Here is a 24,547-nt window from a genome sequence, read left to right as displayed (position 1 = left end):
TCTGGTGACAAACAGTAACACACGATAATGAGATAAATTATTCAGCCTGGAAAAACATTTAAAGCTACTGCTTCATGTAACCCTATTATGTGGAAAGCATTCCCAGAGCAAGCTGCAAAATGCAAACAGTTATTTTTAAGAACAATGATAACTACCCTTCAATAGCAGGTAACTTTAGTGAAAAGGCAAGTTCTTCCAAATATTTCCATCCCTCTGATACCATCGTACCTTCTTTGCATGGGTTCTAGTCTGACATTCCTTGATCGTCAGAAAGACAAACTATAAACTGAAAAAACAGTCCTTTTTTAAAATCATAGGTAGTATTTCATGTTCACACATGGTTGAGACTTCAGCATGGTCTCTGTAGTGCTACCAACAGCTTTTGAGATGTTGAAGAACATGGAGAAGAGGTCTGTGAGCCCAAGACATAACAAGTGTCGGGTTTGGAAGTGGACAAAACTGCTTGAAAGAAACCTTCCACTCGATCTGAGAGGAGAACTTCATTGCCAATCATCTCCATCGGTTCTTAAAGCAAGAATGTCAGAGTCAGCAATTTCAACTATTACCGAAAAAATATAATGAACGCCTGTATAAATTATTTCTTTTATCAATGCCAGGAAAGGAGACCATCGTAGAATGTGTAAAAGCTTGAATTAAACAGAAAGGTGTCTTCATTCCATGTAAAGAACACAGCAGATTTTCAGATTGCTCCTACAGTATCTGACAGAAGCCGCCCAATTCTGCCAGGAGCTTCTGCAAAAAGTTGAGTCACAAAAAACTTTATGGGTAAAAATGTAAAACTTGGGCTCATGAATTAGATTCCCTCTCCTCTGATCTAAGGAATGGAAGTTATGGCACTTTTTTATCATTTAGGACTTCAGAACTAAGTAAAAAAAAAGTGTTTTAATATAAGAGAGTAAAGAAATAATCTCTCTCAAATCTCAGTGATTGTGGGATTATTTAGTTTTTAACAAGTTCTGTTTACTGTAACGACACATACTAAAACTCGAGCACTAGAAGAGCTAAGGTATAGTTTCCTATCCATTTTCTGCCTGAAGATGAATTCCATTCTACCTGAATGGAATGTTACATTTCACCATCACATTAACAATCAATTCAAATACATTGTCTTTGACAAGCTGCCAGACTACTTGAAAAGAACTGCGTGCAGAGTCTTAACACAAAGCGTATCACACGAACTACTTAGAAACAGTCGTAATACTGAAACGTGTGCAGTTTACAGCTATGGCAAACAGGCATTCACCGCACCGTCAAACAGAGTTCGGTGGTCACACTCAGGCTGAGGTTCATAAACGAAGGGCTGACTAGAAAAAAAGGAACGTACCTTGACCTAATTATGCACTAATCAGTGAAATATGCAAGACTTTCTAATTAGGAAGATTATTAATAGTGGGTATAAACTAGAGTATCACATGAACAAAGGTGCCAGCAACTGGCTTGACAAAGTTAAGGTTTTGGTGAAACTGCAGAGTCTTTTGAAAGGGAAGACAGAGAATAAATTCGGTGTGTGGTTCCCTGTGATGTGTGCTTCAATTTACAAGGGAAACGTGAAATACATTTTTTTGTTGTTGTTTTACCATGATAAATTTCGTTAAACACCATGTACAGACAAACCTCCTGTAAAGCTTTTATCGCTCATCAGCCACTGACAATGCCTTTATTACCAAGCCAGATTAACTTTATCAGATACGAATATCTGATACAGAAAAGTATAAAAAGGCATTATCCTAACTCAGTTATCTTTGAGCACAGTTGCTGCCACTTGCTTACCTAGGTGACCTAAGTTTGCTTTACTAAACCTAATAATCAACAAACTGCATGATGTGCTGTCATGCAGTTCTTGTAAAACATAGTTTCATCATTTCTCTCTAGTAGATGGGAAGGCTCATAATTAAAATATTAATTGAAAAATCTCACGGTTATTTTGAAAGCGTTTTTAAAAAGCTCTCCATGTTGTGACCTTCACACAATGATGCAGATACAGCTGCACACAAAAGCTCTTTCCCCATGAATTCAGGGAAAACACAGCTAGCCTCAGCAGTTCGCGACCGCGGCTGCAGCAGTAGCTTCCAGGTAGCCTTAATTCACCAGCCTACTTTTCTGTTCTCTTGGTTCCTGGCTACTGGATTTCATTTCCCAGGTCTCACTTCCTGGCTGCCTTGGTTCACGCAGCTAAGCAGGGCGTTCCTACTCAAAGAAGTAACTCAAAGAAGCCACTCTGAAGAGAGAGACTGCAAAACAGGACGTAGCTTCAGCCAGGTCCTCCTACGGTGTATGGGCAAAAGACAACAATCAAGGCTCAACAATCAAGCCAGAGCAGGGCATAGACTGTGGCAGAGGTGCTGAAATCACCGAAACCTGAGAACTGACCTCTTACAAGTTTTACGGTCACTGAAGCTCTAACTCAAATGAAGGGGCAGGAAGATTACAGACACCCATTTCTTCTATAATCATGAAGATCAGAAATACGTATACCTCTGGGGGAATAAAATCTGAGAACCTGGTGTACATCTCTGTGGTCAACGCTGAACTGAATGGAAAACCTCTCAACTGCCAAGCTGCTGAATGCCAGCTACAAGCAACTGAAGGCCGAGAAGTAATTTTTTTGCTGTTTTAGGCCACCTAAGGAGAGCTGTCACTCTTGCCACATCTGCATCTTTACTTGCTAGAATATCACCAAGCACTGTGTTCCCAATAGCATTTATTTAGCTCTTGCAATATACCTGTATGTTTAGCACTACTTCAATCACACCATCCTACACTACAGCGTTACTGGGTTATATTAGAGTTGTCACAACAGTTTAAGATCTTATATACTGTCATTTTACATTCTTGTCTTCCACAAAGCTTTAAAGCTTCCTAGTATTACATAGCCATTTTTCTGTCCTTAACCCCGTCATTTAGCATCCCCCTTCACTGAATGCATAAACCATTTACGTGGACAAAATTGTAGTTGATGTGTAGTTAAGTCTTTAAGAGTTGCTCCTGCTACTCAATTCCCTCATTAGGAAACCACTTCATATCAGAAGTGCCCTCAGGTTTTGAAAGCACATCAAAATTGGATCCACTTAAGCAACCGAGCTTTGATACTGTGCTTAATGACTTTCTAAATTTGTCATTTACAAAGTACTTCACACGCCTTCCTAAAGAAGAGCTGAAGTATGCCCCTGCACGAGCTAACCTCCCTAGCACTCCTTCTTACAAAGTCTAGTTGATGTATGACGTATGCAATTCCAGTTCCTGAATATATGATATTTCACTTAAATCTCATCATTTCTTTCGGACCATCTGGACACTTTCTCAGCTATGAACAGCTCGTACAACTCGTGGCAGCTTTTCCTCTCTTCTCTTTCATATCTGTCCCTCCTGCTGTTTCCAAGCTACCTGGGCTGATCTGGGAGAGGAATGGGCACCACGTTCCCAGACAGCACGAACAGCTGAAATTAGCACTCTGCTATGCAATACACAGCGAGTCTACCGCTTTCCTGCTGCTTCTTGTGCACAACACATGGATATACTGTCTCAAAATGATAACGGCAAATTATCTTTTATCCCCCCAATTAAAGCCTGCACAGATCTGCTCTAACTGTCTCACTACTGTTTAAACACCTCTCTCACTTTTTTAACCCGAACAGAATTCTGTCACCAGGAACATTTAAACCATCTACTTTCAAACTGGTCTCAGCACGTGGGGACACTAGCATGCATACCACAAAACCAAAATCTTCTCAGGACTAGAATCACAGTTTCCCCATAACCTTCTCTGCAATTATGAAGTGTGAAATAGAAAGCTAAATAAAAATTAATAAAATATTGAGAACAACATATCAAAACTAAAACAGTAAAAATAAGAAAACCAGCTCCTCAGCCATCATCTGTGAGGTGCCTCCTTGTAAACTCCTCTGGATAGAACAGTACTTTTCTACTGTAAGTCTGTCTGTTACTCAACAACATCCCACAAAAAGCCCAGATTATACTGCTCATAAAATTGAAACAATAAAATATGAGGCAGTTTGAATTACGGATTGTTTGGTTGGTTTTGGTTTTTTTTCTCTCTCTAAGGTTTACTTTACAGGTTCACTGCAATACTTTTCCACACCTCACAAGGTACATCTGGGCTATTGACACAGAAATTATTTGCTTTTCATAGGCATTACCTAGGAAGAGCTACCAACACCACAGTGTTTCTTTAAAACACACACACAGATCACCACAGTGTGACCTTGAACTATTTCCCATGTTTTGCTGAAGTTTGAGATTGCTTTATTTCTTACCATCCAAGAGTCTTGCAGCCCAACTCAGAATCACTACCAGTAAGATAAAGTATTCCTCCATCACCTTTTTCAGTCTGACATTATTTTAATAACATGGCTTCAGTCCTGGAAGTTCTCCTTCCACAAGACGTTTTTTTTTTTTCTTTTCTGACACACAAACGTAAACCAGAAACCTCTCAAGTGTTTGATATTATAATATCAGAGCAGAAATCTCGTATTTTATGTTATGTCCCATTCTACCAGTGACATTATTCATTACCTACAATAACGATACTAATACAAAAAGAGTCAAGGTAACAATCTTCTACCAAAAAAAAAAAGTTACCAAGACCATTCCAGATATTTTCCCTTTTACAAGAGAATTAACATGAGCTATATCAGGTCACCCGGAAAGCCCTCCTTGTGGATTCTCTCTGGGTCTATTTGTTCATTTCAGCACTCTGAAATATTACAGAGACCTGCTCTGAATTTACACGCTACTTTCACGTTCTCCTTTCTCCTACCTCAGCTTATGTTTTCTCTGCTGTATTACTGCTTTGTTCAGCTTTTGCTCTTATCTAGAAATGTCAGTTGAATTTAACTGTCCCCCCAACAGCCCCTAACTGGTCATTCAACCACAGCGAAGCCACGAAAGAAGACCGCACATCTGTTGCTGAAGTATTCTTTACATCAGTCCTTAATTATGATGGTTCTGCTTTCATGAATTTTTAAATTGAAAATTGTATTATTTTACAATGGGTTTTATAGTTTTGAAAAGGACATAATTTTCAATTAATCTTAAAAAGAAGAATAACTGATCTCCTTTAAGCAAAAAAAAAGAAAAAACCCCAACAGCCCAGGGAGAGTGCTTCCTTCAAAGTCACTACCTAAAGATAATGAGCACCCAGGCTTTCCTCTGGAAACAGGAATACTGTAAACCTAGGAAAGAATACATGACAACCGATGACAAACGCTACTTTTGTAATGTTTTGTAATAACTGGTTACAGGATTTAATAAAAGGAATAAAACAAAAAAATAACCATTTCAGGAACTCTGGTGTACGCCCTATACTCCATACCTGTGGATCCCCACAAATAATTCTCTACAAAGCTGGCACATGACATCAGAGGTGAGCTGAATTTCTATCTGACTTTTTACACTCGTATATACCACAAAAAGATAAATTTACTTAAATCTCCCAACTCAATACATGTTGTTGACTAACAATTTGATGACAGATTTGCTGTGATATACCCACACTGCCATGTCTAAAGAAGAGACGGCCAGATCAGGACAACAGTAAAAGCTGTGAGATACTATTAAGAATTTAGTCTAACCAGACTTGTGAAAATAAAAGTGTGGCTCCTCAAACCAGACTGTCAGTAAGGTGGTTTTTTGGAAGAATTTTAGTATATCAAATAAAACACTGAATTTAAATGAGTTTCCATTATTTCAATTCATCTATAAGCATTTAAAACCTGCTAATGTTTCAAGGTTCACAGATCTCTAATTCATAATAAAATTAAATCATACTAAATCTAGAAGTGCAGAAAATGGTCGTAAGTTTTGTGAAGAGATTTGAATGGGAAGAAATATCATATTGTTAGAGCAATTTTTAAAAATTAAGCCTCCTCTGTGCTACATACAGATGCACTAAAAGACACAAAATAGATTTAATATCACAATAAAAGTGAGAAGTACGGTTTCTAGGGGTTTTGTTTTTTAAAGTGCAATGATATAAATTGTGACAGCATCTCAATATTTTAAAAAAATCACCTTGTGGAGTAGAACTACTGTTCTGTAACACAACAGTTGAACTATGTCGGGGGAAAAGCTTCAACAGTACTTTAAATAAATTCAGTAGTCTATGCATCATGAGTTCCCTCTAATACTGCTTGGCATAAACGGATAAAATCTCATGCCAAGAAATGTCTTGTTTTATATCAGTATCCTGCAAATCTGAAACCGTATCAGAGAGTGAATTTCTCTTGAAGTATAGATTCTTGTTACTTCCCCTTCAAGATGAACACCTAGCAGGTTATTGATCTGCTTCTGAAGGACACAGGGTTTATTATGTAGGAAACCACTGCTGGGCACAGGCGTGAGAAATTAATGATGGTTTTGTAAGTGTCCACACTGTGGTGCTGAACCAGTGGGGCAACTGTCAATCTATATGATAATGCATCCCAAAACTTCATAAAATCAGTGATGTGAAGCAGCATTGATTTTTCAGCTAACCAGGATCTGTGAGAGAGTAAGACTAAAAACTTTACTAAGTTAACACCTCTGTGTATAAAACAGTTGCTTCATACATGCATAATTTTTTTAACAACCAAACGCACAGAAAATCTTACCGCAAAAACCTTTCCAAGTAAAAACAGACTCCACATACTAGTTTATTTTTTGCATGCTGCTCAATCCTCTCCTTCTTTCTCTTATAAACATCATTATTAGAAAGATGACCCATTCAAAAAGGATTCACCGCACTGTATTTCCAGGCACTTAATAATTCACTTATTATAAGGAGGAAAATGAAATGCAAGCAAACAGGCTCATTCCTTTATCAATGTCTGTAACAGTACGTATGAAATTAGGTCCTGAGATTAAATTTTCTCAGACAAATAGTGTGGCACAGTGCTTCCACTGAGATGAAGACTATCGCCTTCAGAGAAGTGAATTCATGCCACAGAAATGAATCCCAGTTGTTCCATAATGCCAGAAATTCATTAGACAGGTTTTTTATTTGGAATTATGCACAGCACCCTCATCAAAACTAAAGTCAATGGAAGTTGTCACATTTTCTGTGAATAGTATTATTTAAAAAAAAAGAAGAAAAAATCAATGAATCAGTCATAGATTCTTTTTAAAATATTGGCTTCCTTTTATGCTCCAGTATTAGCAAATATATTTATTTCCTCTTTGGTTTTGATGAAGAAATGCATCCCGCTATGCCTATGGAGAGGAGACATTACTTGAAGATTCAATTTAAATCAACGAAAAAAGACTGCTGTTACAAACAAAATCAATTGCACTTCTGTGAACTTTTCTCTACCAGTTAAACACAGGAATTCAGTTTTGCCTCGTTTGCTTTGACAGGCAGCTCCTTGTGTTTCTAGGGCCTGGCACAGTGGCTGGGGTGAAACCTCCGAGGGGGAGGAGCCTAAAATAAACATTTAGAAAAATCCCCTTCTGGGAGGCACCCAACACATTACAAATCACATTTTATTACAAGTAATAGGTGGAGCGGAGAGCTGGTTTCATTAGCTGCTATCAGCTGCTCTGAGAGTTCACGTTAGAGGGTTCCTCTTCACCTTCTCCCAAGGGCAAGTATCAAAAGCTTCACTTCGTATTTTGACTAAGCTGAGTTCGCACCTTTGTTGCCCTATAGGATAGAGGACAAATTCCTGCAAACCCATTTTCACTATTTTTCCTCTTCAGTTTAATTTTAAAATATGTGAGCACTGAAAATTCCTCAGGTAACAATTTTCAGCTGACTATGTACGAAGACCATGAGTCTGGGTTACAGGTGTTTGCGGGGACAGCTGGCTTAACGCGGTTTACTTTGGGCATCAACCAGTGTCTAGGTGTTCTGTCACAAACGATCGCTGCGCTGTCTGCAGTCTCATTTTGACGGACTCAGTACACTCTACCCAATCCAAGGGCTTTGCCTCGGTCTGATGCATTGCTTTCTAAAAGCCCCTCAATACTTACCAATAAGCAAACTACAAACTAATTCTGCTTTAATACGACTTCAAAAACATTAAATCCCCCACAAAATTAAATCTGGTTGTTACAAATTAGCACCATTGTTTTAGCTATGGGCATATTGTAGACCATTAATACTAGTTCAAGCTGTGAATAAAAATCACATATGAGAAACTATTTCTCTTAAGAAATTTCTTTCTGCTGCTCATCTTTAAGTTCTATTTAATGTAGCCTGGGCACAAACTTCTGTGAAAGATTATTGCGTGGAAGGAAAATTGTAAGATAAACCACAATGTGTATGTTATTATATGATACACATGTAACAGAGTTTCCTGATATTGACGCTAAAAATAAAGCAACATTAAAAGGCAGCTTTAGTCAAACTGAGATCGAAAAGTGAAAAATTCACCTTTAAAAGAATACTTGTGTATTTCTAAGTACGATCACATTCTCATACAAGCACATTAAGAATATGTTAAAGAAAAAGGCCTACCATTTTCCTCATCTGACTTGTTTTCATTGTCGGAGTCGGTAAGTGTGAGAGCTGAGTTTTCACGACTTGACAGACCGGAACTTCGCCTGGATTTGATCCCTCTTCCCCACAGCCTGATGGCATGCTCCGGAGACATTCCTCCCTCTGTGTCTGAGTCCGCATCAGAGCCGGTGCTCAAGGAATAGCCTTGATGGAGTATTCCTATGTCTGAGCAGTAGCCACTTCGATGGGGAGAGGGCTCACAGATTCCGAGTTCTGCCAGGGTGAAGTTTGTTCCTAGATGGGCAATTAAAAAAAAAAAAATTAAAACTAAGGGATTTATTTTAAGTTTGAAAATAAGAGACCTTTTTAACTTCTCTTGTAATGAATTACATACAAAGATCTCTGGTGCACAGATGTAGCAAGACTTAACGAAAATATATTGAATATAGTTAAAACGGATGAAATACACAAAAGAAAGGTAGGAAAGGGCTATACATTTTAGTCTCAAATAATTAACTGCTTAGGCATATGATTAACGAAAAGCTCTTGAAAAGCGCTGATGACATGACTTGCTTTATTACGTATCTAAGTCGAGCATTTGATTACTTGAAAAGAGGAATTTTTTCTTATGGAGCTTATTTTTTCATGCAGAAGTCTTCCATGGAGATACGGGTTTTTATTTGAGTTTTCAGTTTCCTAATTCATAGAAGACAAGCACTTATTTGGGAAAACGGAGTTTACAGATCAGGATTGCTTGAAAGAATGCAGACATCTCAGCGACGGATCGTGAAACCTTGTCAGCAGTCCTGCACTTGAACATTTGGTCAGGTTGGTAGTTCAGTAACTGCTACAGAAATCGAGATAGGGCTCGTGACCGGGCTGGTCAGAAGGGGTATCACCATCGGACTGAAATCAATAAGAAGATCTACAGGATTGGCCAGGGTTACCAAATCGAGGATGGAAAGCTGATCAAAAACTATGCATCAACTGATATGACTTGTCAGACAAGAGCATTAACCCTCTGGGAGGCTTCGTCCACTATGGTGAGGTGACCAATGACTTCATCACGCTGAAAGGCTGTGTTGTTGGGAACAAGAAGAGGGTCCTAACCCTGCACAAGTCCCTGCTTGTGCAGACCAAGCACCGGGCCCTGGAGAAGATTGACTTGAAGTTCATTGACACAACCTCCAAATTTGAAAACTGTAATTGTTCCCCACCTTTTTTCAACATATTCAAGAAGAAAATGAGCATTGATATAAAATCAGGAGGTCATTGCGATTAAAGGCAAAACTTGCAGGAACGATGGCAAACGTGAATTTAGCAGTTTATAACAACTTGGAGCACCACGTGCAGAGACATGATAAATCTGCCTTTGGCACTAGGTCAGCAGTTCAAAACCGGGCTAAGTCTAAAATCAAAAGGATAACTATCACTGACATTCTTCGCTACATAATCAATTAGAGGCAGCAAGGATAACACAAGTCCATCTACTTCAGTCATTTTATCCTTTCTCAAACTTTTGTTATGTTCATAGCTATAACGATTTTTGCTGGCACAAGTACCACTATTTAGCTCCAGTCTGTGGTACAGGAAGAGGTAGTTCTTTTCAACAAACTCTGATGAACACTTAATTTTTCTCAATTCTTTACGCATTTATTTTTTATAACAATGAGGAGAACAGATGCTTATTTTTTTATCCACTTCTATTTTTAACATTTACCCTTTTTACTCATCTTCCTTATCCAATAAACAACTACCATCTTTTTAACCCTTCTTTGTATTCCACGTGTTTCAATACTATTCCTTTCCCGTGGTTAAAGATCCTGTTCTACAAAATGTTTTACTTAACTTTGTTTCTAATTCTACACTATCAGATACTCCAAACCTAAGCTGAGGGATATGCTACTGTCTTCCTGCATTTCCTGAAGCTATTCTACCATCTTATTTATGATTTTTAAAAAAAAAAAAATATATATATAAGCCATTTCTTTTATAAATGTTCCCTTCTACTCTAGATACATTATAAAATATACTGCATCTTTCTGGTGGTTTAAATATAATTAAAACAGAAGTATCTTTTCTGTGCAACATACAGGAATTTTAACCCTCTGTGTCCGATTTAATATTAGCATGAAACATGCCTGGGAAATTCTCCCTCTCAACATCATTGATATTACAATGACTGCAATATTCTATTTCCGAGGCAAGCAAAAATTCAAAAAGAAAAGCACAAGGGAAAGACAAGCTTTTCTTTCACTGTAATCCCTCCAAGTAGAGTAAACATCCCATGGTTCGGGAGGCCGGGTAAGTAAAGAGACCCTAGCCACTCTAGTCACGGGACTCATCAAGGTACAGCAGGTTTATGGGTGATATTTTACTCCCCTTTCCAACATTCATGAATGTTATTACATGAACTGAACTGTTTACCCGAACTCTCCTAACACTCCCATTTTCTAACTCTATCCATTTGCCCTTTTGGTAGAGTGGGGAAGCATCAGTGTCAGCTCCTGGGGAACAAACTCTCCACTGACCAACCACTAAAAATACCAGAGTCTGGATCCCGAAGAAATTAGAATATTTTAGAATAACTTCTAAAATCTGTACCAGTATGGCAGGGCCTCCTACATGCTTCTGTTACTGCCTACCAGGAAGATTCACAGATGACATATTTTCATTTAAGATTATTACATTCCAGGTACTGCTAGTCAGGAAAGCCAAATGTCATATAACTAAGTAAATATGAACTTTAACCACTTAATTATGATAAATCTTACTTTCATAGAGTGCATTTGTGACAAAGGCACCAGGAAATGCTTTATAGATGTAACTAAGAAGTATGAGAACACCACAGAAGTCTTGATCACAGAATCACAGAATGTTTGGGCCTCTGGAGATCATCTGGTTGAATGTTCAACCCCTCAAATAAAGGAGGGTCACCCAGAGCAGGCTGCCCAGGATCACGTCCAGGAGGGTGTGGAATCCCTCCAGAGAAGGAGACTCCACAACCTGCCTGGGCAGCCTGTTCCAGTGCTCCATCACCCTCCAAATCAAGATCTTTTTCTGCATGTTCGGATGGAATTTCCTGTGTACCAGTTTGTGCCCATTGACCCTTGTTCTGTCACTGGGCACCATTGAAAAGAGTCTCCGACACGCCGCCACCAGCCTGCACTACGCACAAACACACCCCCCTCCAGTAATACCATTTAGAATACACATGTACATTGTTAAATTTTGTTACAAATATTAACACAGTAGTATGCAGGCACCAATTTTTAAAATTCATCAGAAATATTTTTTTTTTTAAATGTGAAATTCTGGCAGCCTCTGTCCCTTCTGCAGCAAACTGAGTAGAAGCAGCAAACAGAAACCTATACGCACGTTACAACACGTGGTTTGAATCTCAAATTTATTTCCTGGCTTCCCTCAACAATGACAGCAAAACCCTTTAATTGTCTTTTTTATAATCCTCTTTCTGCCTTGCTATTTTCTGACGCAGAGATTCCCCAGCCTAATACCACGATACAGATGTTTCTCTTTTTGACAGTAAGTCTGTTGACAGTATTAATACAGTAGATTCATATCCACTTAAAAAAAATTACGTAGTTTACAAAACCTGGCATCTAATGGGATTTTACTCTAACTCACAATATTATATAAGCCTTAGTTATGTGATCACATTCTATTTTTTCAGTAAAAATTCCTCCTTGAGTGAAGTGACTGGGCAGCTACTTTAATTTTTTTTCACCTTTCTCCTTCAGTCTTTATAGACCAAATAGACAACACAGTATTTCTGATTATTTCACACACATTTTTTTTATGATTGTGTTGAATGTGGTCTCTGAGAACATCTCAAACACTATTCATCCTCACCTCCTTCTGCAGTGAGCTTTTATCATCCCCATTTTATGGCTTTCAAACTAAGGAAAGGGAGAACAGAACAGCCTTCTTCCAGAGCACACACTAATTTTGGCAGAACAAATACCATCTAAAAATCACATTTCTGGCATCACCTTATGGTGATGAACTTCTTTTTAATGATATCCTGGTTTAGGGCAAGGAATGCATGTATCATTTTCTCCTCAAATGCTGATGCTGATTAGGGCCATTATCGGATTTGGCAGGACAAGAGGATGAAGCTAGGTGGAAAGCACCATTATTATTTATTATCTACCCAACAGAGCAAAGGTTAAAATGTAATTCTTCAAGCTAACATTTTATTTGCTTAGGCAGTCATTCATTTACTGTAAAAGCTTTCCAACTTTTCCAGGCTCTGAGGAATGGTAATAGCAGAACAGCTTCATTTATTACAAGTGAATTCCTACTGATCTGACCACTGTGAAGCCTGAAGGAGACAGGAAAAATAGCACACAATTCTGTGAGCAACTGCTCTGCTCTCCTCTGCGGCTTCGCCCTTCTGTGTTGTGCCTAGGAGCACCTTTTCTCCTCGCTGATTAAGTGCCAGCAGAAAGTAAATTCAGGGCCAAGCTCCTCCGCTATTCCCTGTGCTGCTGCTGGGCAGCATCGGGGACCAGCCGAAGCTAACACCCACATGGTAAACAGGCAGACTGAAAGCACCCACAAAAACCGTCTGAGGGCAAAACAGCACTAATTCTGTTCTCGTCTTCTGTAAAGTGTAGACATCAACACTGCGCTAACCCAACTGTCCACAGGACCTAACGTGCTCCTGCAGCGATGGAGCGACCGGGGGATACAATCTGTACCGATCCTCAGCTGGGTATGTGATGTGCTCCACTACAGATGTGGTTATCAAAGACTAAAATTCAGTTCCTGTTACTTTTTCTTCTACAAGCAGCAGAAAAAGAGCATGAAGCTTTGTGGCAAGTAAGGATGTTCTTGCTGTGAACTTCCCAGCTTCAGCCCAAACACCATCAAAAATAAGGTGGTTCTTGATGGAGGTTTGGGTTTTTTTCTTGTTTGTTTTGATTTGATTTCAGATGGAATCTTACGAAAAGGAGTTGGAGTGCACGTTTTCTATTCCCACTCAAAAATTACTCAAGCTACAGAATAATTCTGTTATGTCTGTTTCCTTTTTAGAGATCATGATTATCTAAATAAAATTCACCACAGAAGCACCAAAAAGATGACGAATATATTGCATTTGTGTACATAAAGTCATAACCACCACAAAAGAACACAGAAAGAATTATTTTCAATTTGCCTTTTCATGTTAAACAACCTGCTCAACAACTGGTAATATCTCCTGTCACACACACGCGTAGTATTTTCCTATGAAGGAATAACAATTACTCAAATGTAATTGCTCAAAATGCAGTCTTCAAAGAGGAGTCAGTTTTTCGGCAGTATAAGGAGAGAGGGAAGTGCTATCCCAGTAGAGAAGAGCTGGCATTTAGTATCTGTACTGACTATCCATGCCTGCAGTGCACAGTCCGGCTCATTCGGCAAAAATAGAATAATTAGACCACGGCACCCACAGAATCTAAAATCTCTGTTTCCACCACTAAAAAATTGTACCAGTCATTTGCATGCTATTCTAACTCACAAGGATATTGGTCCTCGGTTGTAAAAGCATTTTGGTTATATCAGAAAAGGATAGTGATTTCTATGAAAATCTGTATGAAACTACCAGGGATAAATTAGTTGGTGATCATTTCCTGAAAAGCCTTCTCTTATTTTTATACTGTTATATCAAGATTTAAAAAGCAGTAAAAAATAAACCACTGTTCACTACTTGATAAATAAACTTTGCTCTCAAGAAACTGTAGAAGTCACAGGTAATAAGTTTTCATACTTTTGTAGCTGTTTAATTGGGAACTCTCAGAAAACCTGAATCAGCTGTCATCACAACAAAGACAAAACCTTATTTGTTTTCTGTTACACCCTGCTTCACGAATTAGGAACACGGACACTCGATATTTTAGGAGGGTCCCCAGGCACACATAAGCATTCCTTAGCACTGGCAGCTGTCTGCTGTTTAGTCATAAGATGGTTCTTCACCGTAAACATCACGTCACCTAGAAATAATGGTAATGCAAATTGTATCCTATACAGTAGAATAAAAGAAGTTTAAACCATAATTTGACATAGAACTTCTGTGTTTACATTCCAAACGACATTGCTCATAAGAGGTTTTATAAACGCCTGAGATGCCAGCCTTGAAATCTGCATTTCTTATCAGCAAACAATCAGTAGACCAGCATAAATGACTTGTAGGAGATAAAGGAATTCATCTAAAACAAAAAGAAAAGCTTCCCAAAAATTAAAAAAAATGGAGCATCATACAAATTAAGCATATTTAACAAAAAACCCATATAAACTTTATGCCAAACTTAATAAAATTAAAAAAAAATGAGCACTGTAATTTTGAAGAAAAAGGTAAATATATATAAATAATCAGGTATCAAGGAAAACAGATCAAGCTCTTTGAGATCACATACCTTCTAAGAAACAGACAACTCCATCTTCTTTTATTCATTGTCTGTGTTCATTTTATGAAGAGATCAGGAATCGTCTTTATTTATTTGATTGAATTATAAATTGCTTTCAGCTTTTCAGTTTTAATCCTAGTGAAATAATTAGTTATTTTCACGGCCAGTCAGTAGTTGTGTTACAAATGGAACGGTTGGCACCCATTCAGATTACTATTGGTCCCGAACTTCGCTACAGATGAAACATACCCCCTTAACACAGGATTTCTCTCATCTACCAGTGACTGTAGTTTGCAGACTGCCTGTATTCTCGTGAGCACAGAGACCGAGCTCATCGCAGCCTTCCTGGCCTGTGCCATAGCTGCAACGCTATGGGCAACAGTGCCCCAGGTCCATCGGCTCCATCATGGGAACTCATGGGTCTTACCAGGCTTCTACAGAACTATGGGAGGAAAAAATACAGCTTCCTTCCATGCACCTATTTTCCTTCCCCAGGCGGTGTTTTCCACACACACTACAAAGGCTGCTGCTTGCATTTTCTTTCTGCTAGTCACTGCACACCCAGCATCTCCACTTCAGCCTGTTGCACTCGGGCTGCCGTGCGGGCAGGCACATGCCCTTCAACATTCTCTTCCTACCTCAGAAGCACAGCTTTGATTGGCTAATGTAACCTGCTTCTCTGTTTTATCTAAATTTCTCTCTGTTCCAGTGGTTTAGAATTGCAGTTCCAGTGTTTTAATTTAGATTACTTTTCCCTTCTTCAATGAACAGAAGTGAAGATCAGTGGTATGTACCAATAAATAGGTTATCTATTGTGTTTATTCTAACTTGCTGATGTTTTTATAAAAAACCATTTTTACAATCAAGGCCAGTTGCCCTTCTGTTGTCCTTTCCCTGCCATTTTTGTCCAAGATTTGAAGGATGGCTGGCACCAGCCTGGATTCGGTTAATAACAGAATGGAGATGCAAATGTGCAAAGCACCAAGTAACTTAAGCTCCAACCACCGCTTCTCCCCACCGAGTTCAACAGGTAGCAGTGTCTGGTGCTCTGAGGAGGCAGTATCAAGATACCTCAACTAAGTTTTAAGAAAAAAACTAAGTTTTTTTCAAGCCTTCTTTTATATGTAGGAAATGTTGGCCCCAATTTTTAAAAACTTTTAAAACAGTGACTTCCCTCCACTAGGTCAACTGTCCTACACAAGAACCAGTTGTAATAAAAAAACCAAAACCAAAACCTCCTTAAAGTCTAACCCTAGTGTTAAAAATCTGCAGTCTAAACCCCAAATCAAAGTGCGCCATTATTATTAGGATATAACACAGCTAATACTACAAAGAGAGCCAGACCAAGATTTGGTTCGTTTGAAAGAGCTCCCGTGCAGGCTGTGTTATCTGACTATTTTTAACACACGTATCATCTCACTTTATAAGTGCCTTTACTTGCTGCTTAAGTGCCTTGCATATCAGGTGAAATGATAAACGCAAATCTCACTGATAAAGGTCAAGTATACCTTGCTATCACAAGATGCTTTTTTTTTTTCTTTGCAGACTCCAATTACAGAATTCTTTGGATTTATCAAGAGGGAGATTAGATTGGGTTATTCATTAATCTTCACACTAGTTTATACTTATAAATCAAAAATTTGCAAAGAGGCATTTTAGGCTAGTTAACATATTTCTAACTAACATCTAAGAATACATTTGAAAGCGAGCTCTAAAGTGAAGCTGCTTTTAAGCGCAGAATAACACACAGAGACACTACATACCACACGTCCTCTGGAACTACTCACCCAAGCAAACATTGTGCACTGACCACAGACACATCAGAATGTTCCAGTGCGGCTTTGTGGGCTGGAGCGCTCTTGTTGGCACTGCAGTCAGTACGTCCTCCACCTCATCCGACTGGCTTGGCCAGCCACATCTGCCAGAATTAGTAAAGCCTGACTTCAGAGGGCTGGTAGCAGAAAACTTGCGAACAGGGAACTGAAACAATGCTCACCAGGCATATGCTCACTTCCAGCTATCCCACCGCAGCTGTATTTAAGTGAGGAAACCACTCATTTTACGTCTATTTTACCTAAGCTTTTGGCTTTTTATCTTTGACCAGTTACACACTACTTGCCTTTTCCGAATTCCACTGCAGGCACAGCACACAGCAAACGGGTATCACTGCCAAAACCTCACTTCCACTGCAGGCTAATGCCACAGCTATTCTTTTATCAGCTTTTAACACTCCTGTTATCAGCAAATTGCCCTTTTTTGGAGGGCGCAAAAGAACCCTACAGAAGTCTGCTTCTATGAATGCCTCAAGCCTTCAAAATTAACAGTGAGAACTTTGTGGTCACCGTATACTCCTGTCTTAAGAGCAGATGTGGCACTGTATAGTTTTGGTATTAAGTACTGTGAAGCTTCCTTTCAAGCAAAGAACTATTTATCTACCTAACACAGAACATAACCAACTTTTGTAAGTTTCATATATTACATTTATTTCAAAATGCTTGGCATTATTAATCCTTTTTATATTGTTAATATAGGGATTCTGCTTCAAAACCTCAAAACCCCAGAAAGTTTATTTTTTCTCTCTTTTTTGCATTGCATGCACTGATGAACTAGCCTGCTCAGCAAGCATTTAACAGATTAGACACTTGAACATGGTTTCAGGCAATGCTCTCTCATGTTTCTGCGTATTGCCTGATAAACACTTCAAAGTAAACCGCTCATAAATATGAAATGAAAAGCCGAGAAGTCGTTATGCACAGCTTTGAGATACAAATCTCTTTATTCCCCTCTGAAGTGGAGTTTGATTGACATAATGAGTCATAGATCCCGTCCAGGGACACACTGCCTTATCCCCTTTTCCTCAGGAGACAGGGAGTCTTTAAAGAAACCCACTTCAGAACTTTCTGATAGACAGCTACAGAGAAGTTGAACACTAGACAAATTTATTATTTTGTATTAATACCTTCTTTAACAACAGAGACACGTGTCAAAGATTGGTCCAAAGTCACGGACAGGCGCCAGCACCTAAACCTTTTGAGGGAGGACAAAGCCAAGCTGTACATTTCATCACTGACACAGCAATGCGGGCCTTGGATCCACAAACAAAGGAAGACTCTTGGAGCCCTTGCGGAGCTGGGTACTTCACCCTGCTGCTGCAGGGATCTGCACACTCACAGGGCTCTTGGCACTCTTGGGGAGTAATAGCTCCATCCCCACCCATTCAGGACAGCTACTGCTAAAGGCGCTTCTTGAAGAAACAGGTGAGCCCTTTGGGATTGCGCTAGTCCACTGCTCAGCCACACACGTTCCCTCTGCTGTTTGCACAGGCGCCTCCTGGCCGCAGGACTGCATCTCTACTGCCTGGCCCTACCTGCTTGACATGTCTCACCTTGGGGCAAGAGGAAGAGAAGAAGGGGAAGCTATGGGATGCCATCACCCTGAGGAAGTCCACATTGCTGTAACGCTCCTTAGAAGGCGTTTTTATCAGACCCCCTATAGTCATTTCCCACACTCCACAGGTCTGTGCTGTGAAGGAGGTTAACACTTCCATGCGAGAAGGAGCAACTAAAACCGAGCCTGAAAAACCTTGGAAATACTAATGTAGATATTGCTGTTAATAAATGATACCCATAAGAAAACGACAAAAGCTATGACACGTGTAATAGCTGAACACTGCTCTTCCACAAAACGTCTACTCCATAACAAGTCACGCTGTAAGCCACCCCAGCGGGACCGCTCGTCAGCACCATAAACAAAACTATGATGTAATACTCAATGTTATACTCACACTCTGCATCTGTAATATTTGAGGAGACTTTTAGAATGAATCCAGCACATATCCACCTAAACTGAGATGCAACCTCTGGCACTTTATTTGCTAGCCATACTGGATGCTTTAAATTCTACATCATTACTGGCTTTTGTTAGTCTCTGCTCCCTGTGAAATAGCCATACATAAAGTATACAAGATCCACCACTCACAACTTTGCTTTCTTTTGTTAACGGTAGGGTCATTCTTGATGTTAGTCATGAGCCATTCCCATAATTCATACAATTATACATATGCCATTAAGATTTAAAAAGCAACAGCAAAAAATTAGCTTTATTTGTGGTGTTCAAAATGCAACTCTTTTTTTTTAATTTTGCAAATAAAAAGAAAAGGCCGGTATCTATAAAAAAGCATACATGGAACAATAAAATGGTGACTAAAAGACTAAGTATTGAAAGAACTGAATTCACAGCACATGTAAATAATGAAACATTCAAGCCTAGTTTTGCAGCAAAAGGCTGAAAGGGAGATTTAGAAGCTTAAGATGATGAAAAAGCCGCAATGTGGTATCACCACCCATCTACAAAGAACATTGCTGCCTCTCCTCAGTCCTCAGTGACTGAGATAACTCAGACATTATTTCTCCCCCTGAAACATTTATTGTCAAAAACTTCTACTGTTGTTTCTTATTGTTGGCGAAATTGCAAACACATTTTGACCCTGCCCTACATATTGTGATCACTCTTCCTTGTGTGATCACTCACATCTTAAAAGTCAAGAGTCTGCACTGGCTTTTCTAATCGCCAGTAAGCAACATGTATTTACATCAAAATACAACTATACGAATCACAACAAATGCTGAGCAAAATGGCGAAGAGCTGAAAAAGCCAAAAACTAAATCAAAGCTTGTGAATATAAACACGCATTCTCCAATTTTGCCAGTTTTAACTACGGATTGCCCTCTCTGTATAAATTAAAACTCTTCGCCCAAATTGCAACTTTTGTAAATATTTTGAATATTTGAGAGAAATCATACAAACGACTAAGGAATTAAGAGCATGCAGATCTGAAAACTCTGTCATGCACAAGTATTGATTTTAACATGTGTTGTTCCAGCGTACTGTGGATACACTGCAACACCGAAAGGCCAACGAGGCATCTGAAACATCCCGAGTAACTGAAAGTCTTCAAGATCTTCTGCAGCACTCACAATACCCATGCAACTTAATAAATACTAGACATAAGACTAAAATTGGATACTTCAAAAAAGAACTAGACCCTAAAATAAACAATCTTTTTTGATGATAACTCCTAGAAATAAAGTGTGTTACTACAAACTAATGTTATTATAAGAGATTATACCTCTTGTTACTGCGCTTTCATTACAAGATGTGAAATGCTTTGCTAGGGCTTCAAGCAGCATTAGGTATTCCGAAGAGGTCCAAAAAGCACCGCTGTCAGTCACACCCTTGGCTCTGTCAGTCACTTCAGCACACTGAAACCAGGCTGTCTCCAGGATAAGCGCTCCTCAGAGACGTGCAGTTGCTGCTTGACCTACAGCTGAAAAGCAAGTGCTTCGCTCACTAGATCTATTAGCACTTTGACTTCGTTCATTCACCAGCTAATATAAATACATTGCCAAAGTGAGTGATTAATTCAGTTTCTTTAGACAGAGCGCTAAGTTCCTGAAGCCTCTAGTACGGCTGTCCACGGATGCTCCAAAACATCCATATACTTAGTTATTCACCACGAAATTGCAGTTAGAAAACTGGCAAGAGCCACTAAATATTCAAATTTTTTCATCTTCCCTCCATGAACACCATTTCCTTAAGGCACCACAGCTTTGTTTGTCTAGACACTAGAACAACTACCATCCCTATCTATTTTTACGTAGTTTTCTTTGTGCTGGAAGCCTGTTCAACAAATCATCATCTTTCCATCTCTGTCTGTTTTTTCCAGATTTGACATCAACACAACAGCTTAAACAGTATCTTCCTGGTGCTCCTAATGGAACAGGACTTCCATTACAAACTGCAGGAGTTAGACAATTTAAAAGAGAGGAAGAAACTCCAGAATACTCATGCACGTACTGCTGAATGCAATCCTTTCACCCAGTTCCTGGAGAAAACCCACAAATACTTTTAATTACCTCAGATATCCAGGTGTAAGAAGCTTCACTTTTAAAGTCGCTGGTAATGCGGACATTCATTTTCAGTACACACAGAACAGCTGCAGCTTAGTCCACAGAAAGAGCAAGAGTATATTCAACTCAGGCATATTTACATAAAATTCCTCCCATTTATGTCATTAGCTAAAAATTACTACATTAGCTAAAAAAGTCTGATAAATAGTCAAACATCCAACAATGTTGTAACTCAGAGTTTAGTTGAAAGCTGGCAACCAACTGGAAGAATACGTTTTTGAAGTCAAACTAAAAAAAGTAAAATATACATAACTACATGCACTTCTCTGGTTGCCATGTTCAGCAGTGACATACATTCTAGCACCCTCAACTCAGGACACTTATTTTTGGATTAAAAAAGAACACTTGGATGATCTGCACTGCCCCGTTGTCTGTGCAATGGCCCACAATACCCTGAGCTCAATATAACTTGAAGGATGCCTTCAGAAAGACTGCGCTTCGCTGACGGAAAGCATGATGCTTCCTACACAGTATGCACTGCACCATGCATTTAGTCCTTTGAGAGCTTTCAGAATGAAAAGACTATAGTTATTACTACCATCATTATTATTAATGAAAAATACACATGTAAAATTAGGTTTTGAACACAATGTTTTATAGCCCCTATTTGTCTCTGTGGACATACACCATAATGGCTTTAACAGACCTTTAACACTCAGTGACTAATTAATCTTTACACTCAGGACCCAGCATCGAGTTTTATTCAGTAAGGAGCAGAAAATAGCATCTGTGGATTGGGCTTGCAAGGTCCACTGCGTGAATAAATTGACAGGCTACAGAAAGAGTTGGCATTAAACAGCTCTTCTCCCCTCAGTACTCCTGTAACAGCCTTCACCAGCCACTGAAGCTTCCCTTCACAAACTTCTTACATACAATTTATTTTTATTTTCCAAAGTGACTCTTTTCAATCTTACAGAGCCAGTCTTCCAAACACACTGACACTGATAGAAAAAAATATTACAGGGACTAGATATCACTTTAAAATATAACTGCATTTCCGACACAACCGAAGTATGCAGCAGCAAACTCAGCTTTCCAATGGAGAGCACAAATGAACCATACAAATTAATAGACCCCAGCAATTCATCAGAAAAACCTTTAGGCTCCCATTTCAGACTCAAACACATTCTAAATATGAAAAAGCACAGGGAAAATATTCTGCAAAAAGAGAGCACAAAGAGAAAATACACCATGCAATTTCTTAATAGAATGAATTCAATCTTTACTCCTTTTAAAATAATTTTTAAGGTGTGTAGAACAAGAAGCATATAGGGATAAATTTCCCTCCTCTCATTTGCACGATTCAGTTATAGTCAATATAGCTTACCTGGAGTCTTGCCGTACTTTAGCTATAAAGCCAGGCAACCAGAACACCATGTTCAGTTACAAAAAAATAAAGCGTTACTTATTTCCTAGTCAAGCTTCAGTGGCAGAGATTTCACCAAGATGAATATTAAGGATTCTAATTGTGTTTTCTAGTATAACTGTAGGTAAACCCTGGTAACATGATGACATGCAAGAGCATGATATCCACTTTATGCCATCAAGCTAACTTCAAGTATAGCTTACTCCATTTTTTTGATAAATGAAATTGTATTAGTTAACAAGCCTTGTGAACTGCAGCACAATAACCAGTAATGACGACAGCAGCGCAATCACTGAAAGAGTCAAACATGACCTCCCTGGACCATCGCTTTATCAAAGAAGATCACCAATTAGTTATGGCATATTTCTTAGAGTAAAGCATTTACTTCTCTGTATGCCTACAGAGATAATAGTTGTCAGATTAGCTATTCTTCCTTTGCAGCTGCAAAGCACTTTTTTAGACAGTCTACTTTTCACAGCAAAGGGCTACTAAAGGAAATCCAGTAGGACTGAAACCTGCAGTTACTAATGGTTGGAGGGACCCAACAGGAGTAAAGACTCCTGTGCCTCAGTCTTCTCTCCTTATTCCCCTTGTTTGCCCTCATGTTCCCTCCATAAATTCCACAAAATCTTCCGTATCAATGAGCCAATTCTACTCTCTAATTTCTCTTGAAAAAGGGTTTTATCTCCAGAAATACTTTCCCACTATATAAAAAAAAAAGGCAGCAGCTAGTAATGCTCTATTCATCAGCATATATAAAAAACAGACTTCAAAATTTAACGTAAGTTTATACGGACTCAGCTTTGTGAATTATACTCATACAAAAAAATTCTAAAGTAATTCCTATTTGATTTTAATCCCATTTATGTACGACAGTATCTGCTGTGTTAAGAGATCCTGACAGGAACTGTCCAGCAGAAATCGCAAGCATGTGAAGCTGGCAGATGGCTCCCTTCCCACTCACCTGCAGTCCTCTCAAATTGCAGAGGAACATGACCAAGCACTCTGTAAACCTTCACACCTGCTTTAGAATTAAAATAATCCCTGGCATTAAAAAATAAGGAATCCATTTGATTAGTTTTTACTCAATGGTTTCGTTTCAGCTAACTTCCTAACCGGGACCACATTATGCACACATTTTAAAAGCAACGTGGTGTGGGAATAGTCGTTTGCAGACAGCTATATCAGAGTCACCGTTAGGGCTGAAACAGTCCTGGCCCGGTCCATCAGAAAACTGTAAGCACAAGGAAAACACAATTCCAGCATCAGAACGACTGGAAAAGGCAGCTGCATAGTTCCAGTCTATTGCTCCAGTTCATCAGAAAACACAAATAACAACCCACAACATAGCAACTCACATATACAATGAGTTGTACAGTTCAGGACAGACAAGGAAGGGAGCTCAGTATTAAACCAGAAACTTGACTTCTGTACCCTGCTACCACTGCCTCATCTTCCTCATGACACAACTTCTCGGCTAAGAGCGAGCAGGCTAATGGCTGCTGTGGACTGGAAACTGCATTACACACAAGTCAGCACTAAGGCAGGAGTGGAACTAGACGGTATCGGATGTGCTTTGACTCTTTCTGCTTCACGTACACGAATTGAAAAGAGACAGTGACCCTTGCACCTAGATTTGTTAATGGCATCTCCAACCTGGGACCGTCATGAGCGTTTTTTTTCAGACTAGAAGAGAAACCAATGGTAAATCACAATGTAAAGGGCACGACAGAGGACTCTGGTTTCGCTCTCTTGTTTTTGGTACATCTGTTCTGAACAGAAAAGAAGTCATCACCCAATGTCTCATAAATAGGTCAGAACATATATTCTTCACAGAATGGTGCCATTAAAGTGCTTGTTTATGCAGAGCAGTTAGTTTTACTTGGGACATCTCATTACTGTTTGAAAGCTCCTTGAACAAAACACTCATCCCCACCCTCTCTGGGATGTCAGTTCGGTAGCTGAACATCATTTGCAGCCACATCTGTAACAGGGGAGCAGGAGCTTGACTTCTGTTGGCACTTCTGCATTGGATCGCTACCTTAAAACGCTTGATAGCCAAAGTCTTTACAAAACCGAATTATCTACCTAAAAGTGTCTCGGTAAGAATTAAACCGCACAAACCCAGAAATGTTAAGGAGAAAATCTGAAGAAAAACTAATAAATACACCTACATGTACTCTGATTTCTAGAAATGCAACCACTGTACTTCGATATACCACTCAGAATCAACAAAAAATTCAATCTCTGGAAAAGATCCTGTGTAGTGAATACTCCTAAATATTTGAGCAAATTCAGCTTCCCCCCCCCCCCCCCCCCCCACGCCTCTCTCTTTCCTTCTCTTTTTTTT

At 39.1% G+C, this 24,547-nt stretch overlaps 1 protein-coding gene across 1 annotated transcript in view; it reads right to left on the bottom strand.

Moving 5' to 3' along the window:
* Positions 1-349: 349 nt before the first annotated feature.
* LOC104493596 (teneurin-2-like) overlaps positions 350-24,547 on the bottom strand; it is a 44,377-nt gene continuing 20,179 nt past the window's right edge. Inside the window, exons 2-3 of the mRNA XM_010136311.1 lie at positions 8,474-8,749; positions 350-525 (exon numbers count right to left, since the gene is read on the bottom strand). Coding sequence (XP_010134613.1) covers positions 350-525; positions 8,474-8,749 — 452 coding nt within the window. The remainder of the gene's footprint in view (positions 526-8,473; positions 8,750-24,547) is intronic.

Source organism: Buceros rhinoceros, unplaced genomic scaffold, assembly GCF_000710305.1.
Source record: "Buceros rhinoceros silvestris isolate BGI_N320 unplaced genomic scaffold, ASM71030v1 scaffold8505, whole genome shotgun sequence".
NCBI classification, from domain to species: Eukaryota; Metazoa; Chordata; class Aves; order Bucerotiformes; family Bucerotidae; genus Buceros; species Buceros rhinoceros.
The sequence above is the reverse complement of the archived record's forward strand: the minus strand, read 5'-3'. Positions and strand labels throughout refer to the sequence as shown.